This window comes from Malurus melanocephalus, unplaced genomic scaffold (genome assembly GCF_030028575.1).
Source record: "Malurus melanocephalus ecotype Western Australia unplaced genomic scaffold, MMel_1.1 scaffold_227, whole genome shotgun sequence".
NCBI classification, from domain to species: Eukaryota; Metazoa; Chordata; class Aves; order Passeriformes; family Maluridae; genus Malurus; species Malurus melanocephalus.
Genome location: NW_026623459.1, coordinates 1,079,083 through 1,085,024, shown reverse-complemented (window position 1 = coordinate 1,085,024; position 5,942 = coordinate 1,079,083). Strand labels below are relative to the sequence as shown.

Here is a 5,942-nt window from a genome sequence, read left to right as displayed (position 1 = left end):
GTTTTGCAGCTCTTGTTTTGTTGCTTTAACTTAATTTAATGGGTTAAATTTTTGAGGGGAGCAGACTCTGAAAAGAATCTTTCCGGTCTTGATAACATGTCATGACAATACTTAAAATGAAATACAACCTCCAGTTTCCAACCTGTTATTTCCCCTGCAACAATTTCAAATACAGCATTTTAGGGAGCAGTACAAATATATTAGTGAATAAGCAATCTGCAGAAACATAGCAAAAAATACATATTTAAGGTATTTGGTGTTGTTACTTCTGTGCCCAAAGCTTGTTTAAAGGCCCCTTGATTGAAATGATAACATAAATCTTACACAGCTRTTAATCAATTTAGAGTCTGGGCTTGCATGTTACTTTTTTACTAAAGACCATTTGCAGTTATTGCTTTCAAACATGCCAATATTATTTTGTACTATTAGATGGACAACATTGAGTTGAGCASAGAATGACTCCTAAAACTGAGGGGKTTTTTTGCAGTTACAGAAGGGTTTATAATAGTTGTATTATTGTATGTTTCAGTTATAGCATCTCATGAAAATGCTGTTACCACCTTGCTGAAATGCCATGGAAGTAATCTCTTGTTCACTTACTCCTTTTATTCAAAAGGTTGTGTATGAATTTCTGTGGTCAGCAAAGGTGGGGTTTGTTCTGACAAAAGCTGAGCAAAAAGCCAGTCYGAGGAAGCAAAGTATTCCTTTGCTGTGAAGTCAGGTCCTGCCTTCACAAAGCTGAATGACTCATGTGCTGTAATGCTTTCCTGACCCTTGTGGCAGGTGAGGTAACACAGGCTTGAGGGGTGAGAGGAGCAGCATTTTATCTGTGGGAATCAAAGCAGCAGGCGTTACAAGTTTACCGTTTGCTGCCTCCAGTCCTTTCCTCACTCACTGCTGAGTGGGTGTTAAAACCCACCTGATGATGGGCCAGAATGATTTACATAATCTGCTCTGGGCATACCTTCTCTACACAAACTGCTGGGCAAAAACTTGTGCATCCTGGTAGATTGGCATGAGAATAGGAGACTACTTTGCCATAGTGCATCTGGAATTCAGCTGGATAGGTGGTGCACAGAATGAAGATTTTTGTGTTTAGCATGTGGTAAGGGATCCTGTTCCAAAACCCATGGAGCTGGGAAGTGGAATGAAAGACAAAAGTTGGCAAGGGAGTTGGCGCCACCCATGTCTGGTGGAGCAGGGAATCAGCTTCCTGTCCATTGTTTCCCACTCACATTTCACCCCCCTCCCTTAAAACTTTACAGGGGTGGAGTCCCTGCAGTGGCTGCCCTGAATTGCATGCACTGGTGGCAGGAACAATTGGTATGGTTTCTRTTCCTAGGTGGTGTTTCCAGGTGACAATGAAGTTGCAGCTTAAATAAAGTCCTTTTGTCTGTATGTGGTTGGGACAGCTGAGATTAGCTCTTGGTCTTTTTCAAATACTGCTGTAATTTGACAGGTTCATTATGTGCATGCCTGAATCAATCAAAAGTAAAGGGAAATATCAAACTACCAATGAAAAGGTGTTGAAACCATGAGGAATATTTCAATTAATTGTGTTTTGGGACATAATAAACTGTAAATGTATTGAAAGTGAGTTTGGGACATAATGAACTATAAATGTATTGAAAAAACCTACCTAATATTCATAAAGGAAGCTTTTTTTTGTGAGATACTTAGTGAAAAATCATAAAAACATACTATTGGTAGTTTAAAGAGTTTTATTTGGGGATGATCTAAGCTAAAATTGATCTGCTAATTATAAAACATTAGGAAAAGTAAAGTATGAATTTAAGTTGCTGTTAGCTGCAAGATTGCCTTCACTCTGCACATTAKTTTGCTTTTATATTTTAAGAAAACAGTTTTTATATTTGGCATTTAACTGTGGAAACTGTAGAAACGGTATATTTTCAGTGGTGCTGTTTGCATTATAATACTYGTGAAGATAATGGTCTTAAAACTTCTGATTAGCTCCTGCTTTTCAAAATACTACATCTGTTAATGGTTGCATTTTACTAACTTTTTCTGTGGTTATCTCAGTGGAGTACTCCAACCCTGGAATGAGTGCTTGTGGAAAGTATGGCAAAAGTGTACCTTGTACAAATTGCTTCTTAATGTACCATGAATTAATTGTAATATCTGAATTAATTTTAGCTGTAATAATGTTGTAAGTTTTTGTTTACATTCTTTGGAATTGTAGTCAAGCTGCATAGTATAGTTTTGTGTAATGCCTTTAAAATAATTTAACAAACCAAGTAAAGTGTATGTGTGTAATCTCACATTCATTTAAAACTAATATGGCATATATCTAATATACAACCTACTGAACTAATGTCAAAGCAGTGTACACTAATAATGTATTCCCTGCTTTATTTACTTGTTTTCCTAATGACATTTTAGAAGTTAGGAATGTAAATAAATGCCTTTTCATTGTGTTTCCTTTTCTTCAACAGGACACTACAAGTATAGAAAAAATGTCAAACTGTTGCGAAGACATGTAAGTTCTGTAAAATTCTTACATTTCTGAAATGCTAAGGGAGTAGGTGTTTGTTTTTTTGGTTTTTTTTTGGTTTTTTTTGTTTTTTTTTTTTTTTAAACTGGCTGAGACTGTAAAGGAGCTAAAGGCACTTTGTTAAGATTATTTTGCATGGTGCTATGCTCTGTACTTTCTAGCTCTTGGAGCACCTCACTAATCTTTTAATATYGGTTGTACACAAAGTAGCCTCATGTTGTTCCCTTTCTTTCCCTACCCAAAGCAGTGGAACTATATCTTCTTTCAAACGTACAGATCAAAAGATACTTTCTGCTGTGTTTTGACATACATTTCATTGATTCTGAGGTCTCCTCTGCTTCAAAAGGTGCCTTTGATTGATGACACAGACAGTTTCTGTTCTCAAAGTTGAGTCTCAGCTGTATGTCGCAATGAAATAAAAGTTATGTTTGTGATGCTGGGACACAATTCATCAGAGTCCAGTAGTGGATCCCCAGCCAACCTACATTGTTGTAGCTGACTGAAGTGCACTGTGGGCGTGCTGTCTTTCACTAATAATGCTGTCTTCTGTAGATCGAGGCCCCAAAAGCCATGGCAGCAGACCTTCTCAGAAGTTTTTGGCACTCACTGGAAGATCCTGTGGTTTATTCCTTTCAGGCAGAGGCAACCACTGCGCGTTCCCTACCACTTTGCCAATCRTGTCTAAACAGATGGATGGTGGGCACAGATGGGTCCTCCATGCTGGAAGTGCATTACAGGTTTTATGATAATAGGACTATGACAGTCTTCAAGTCAATTAAAATCCAGTCATAGGCACCACAGTGAACCCCAGGCATTATTTTAGTTATGGTCTTGATTATCTTCCAAGATTAATGCAAGTTAAACAATCAACTTTATGCATATTTACTTTCAAATTAGCTTTCCAAAGAGATTTCTTTTGTCTTTGAGGTTAATACCAAATGCAAACAACTGGAATGTAGCTGTCATCCAGTTTAATACTGGCTGGTTTTGCTTTTTCTTTTTTATTTTTTTTGTGTAGGAAGCACTGGAATTTACATTAATGGTTAGATTTCTCACTAAGTGTCTTATTCTGCCTTGAATTTTTTTAAAAGTTTTTGTATCAGTAGGGTTGTTTGGGTAATAATAATGTCTTGTTTGGGTAATAATAATGTCTTTTCTTCCTGCTACATGTGTTTAAAATTCCCTGAATCTGCCTGTTATTTATCACATGCAAAAGTAATCCTGCAGCACTGCACTATAAAAGTTAGCATTTAAAACTGAAGCAGACTACTTCCTAGACCTTTCTGAGAGAGATTTTGCAAATGCACTCAAGTGTGTGTTTACATAAAGAAATCTAGCATCTTACAGTCATCTTTCAGCCTAGATATGATGTTAGTGATAAGCACTGATGTCTTCATGTCAGAGAAAGAGATTAGATATTTCAGGGTAAATTATGCAAATACAGAGCATGTTTTCTCTATATCCCAAGGATCTGAATCAGCAATAATCAACAAAGAAGTTGCATGATGCGAATATTAGAATGATTACTTTTTAAAAATGCAGATGTAGTTAGTTAGCATAATGTACCATAAAAAAGAGAATATTGTCAATAAAGTTAAAAATTTTATATTTACTTTTCTGTAGTCTTGATTAGCTGGATTTGGTCTAAGTGTTTGTATATTGAAAATAAAAGTTATTAAAATATTTATACATAAACATAGATTTGCTACTAAAGTGTACAGTGAAGTGTATTAACTCATTTTATAGGGTACTGTGTTGATGTAGATAGTTTGTTATTCCTTTAGGTATGGAAGTAGTTAACCAAAGAAAGCATCCTTCAAATCTGGTAAAATGGTAACAATTGCCAAAGTACCAGCTTGGTCTTCCTGTATCTGGAAAAATTGTGTACTTTAGTTCTGGGCGACGGGGACACCAGGTCACGCAGACACCAAYATGATGAGCATGATCCGTTTATTTCTAATACAAGCTCCTTTTTATCTAYTTTCATAAGCCAGCCTCTCTATATGATTAATAATGCCTTTCTATATGATTAGTAATTATTCATTGGTTAATTTAACAGTTTGTCTATTACATTTCAGCATATGATTGGTATATTTGCAAAAGCGTGTTTTTGTATGCCTTGCAGTTTTAAATCAACTTTCTCAGCATTTTGCACTTTCTTCAATCAACCTATTGTTCTTCAATTGCTCTTTGTTCTTGCTTCTTACTATATTTCTTCTTCATGGTCAGTCGGTACATGTTACACCGCTGTAGTCACGTCCTCTTCTTTCCCATCCTCTTCTATCTCACTCTGCTCTATCTTGTGGTCTGGGTTGCTCAGTAACAGCAATTCATGCCCTCGTTCCCACAAAAACCTGTCTAACAGAGATTCACCTGACTGAGATCCTTCTACACTTTAGCCCTCTGTATCTATACAAATATCAGCTTGAGATGATTGTTRAAACTACTGTGAATTTCTAGGAGAAATTCACAGCTCGGTGTTTTCAGTTATGCTGCTTATTGTGTTTGTTGCATAGTCTAATAGTACTAGGACCCACCTGAAAAAGCAGCCATGTAACAGGACAGAATAAAAGACACAAAGTCAGTATTTAATAGATGTAGATTGTGCAGAAAGTAATAGCTTATTTGTGAACAGTTAATTCAAAAAATAAGAGTCAGATTTGTCATGAGTGGTGTTCATAATGAATTTTTAGATAAATTCTTTTAAAGTTATAATGCAATTACTGCCAATGTTAGGTGTCTGTTTATTGAATTAACAGATTTTGATGATCCATTGAAAGTTCCAAAAAGTGCGCCTTAAAAATCACTTGAACTTTAAACTTCAGTAATCAAATGTCAAACATTTGATCCAATTTTACTTTTCCTGTCATTTATAAAATAGATGAAATATTTGTTTAATTTCAATTTCAAGCCTAACATAAAAGCACTTTCCTTTTTTCATGCCATTTGTAATGAGCTTAGACTTTATTTCAAGTGGTATCGGAAGCAGTATTTAAACAAAAAGAAGGTTGAGGAAATGGGTGAAAAGATCAGAGCAGTGCTTGAAATTGAAAAGAATGTGGATATACCTAATAAAGTAATGGCTCCCTTTTTTCCCCTCCCTCCCCCCTTAGTCTCTGGGATATATAGGAAAATAATATTTCATTTTCCATGTAAATATTCAAATGTTCCATGAGCAAAGCMGTTTGAAGTTGTCGTAGTAGATTGTACATTATGAACCTTACTGGGAAAGAGAACCAAGAATTTAACTATTTTTGGTATATTTATCATGGAGCATTAACTTCTGTGTTCATCTTCCTGATGTTACTGTTTCAATGAATGTCACCGTGCCTGTAGCACCAAGCCCGCGGCACAGAGCGCGCCCCACGGCTGAGCCCTTGGTCACAAAGGGCGCGGGTGGTGCTTGGGGCGGGTGGGCTGAGGAGTGGTG

General features: G+C 36.3%; 1 protein-coding gene across 3 annotated transcripts in view; it reads left to right on the top strand.

Annotated features, from left to right (window-relative positions):
* The window catches only part of ZDHHC21 (zinc finger DHHC-type palmitoyltransferase 21), a 34,460-nt gene extending 31,193 nt beyond the window's left edge, over positions 1 to 3,267 (top strand). For all 3 annotated transcript variants that reach the window (XM_057374507.1, XM_057374506.1, XM_057374505.1), the window contains exons 8-9: positions 2,454 to 2,497; positions 3,065 to 3,267. In XM_057374507.1, coding sequence (XP_057230490.1) covers positions 2,454 to 2,497; positions 3,065 to 3,197 — 177 coding nt within the window. In that variant the 3' untranslated portion in view covers positions 3,198 to 3,267. The remainder of the gene's footprint in view (positions 1 to 2,453; positions 2,498 to 3,064) is intronic.
* Positions 3,268 to 5,942: the final 2,675 nt, after the last annotated feature.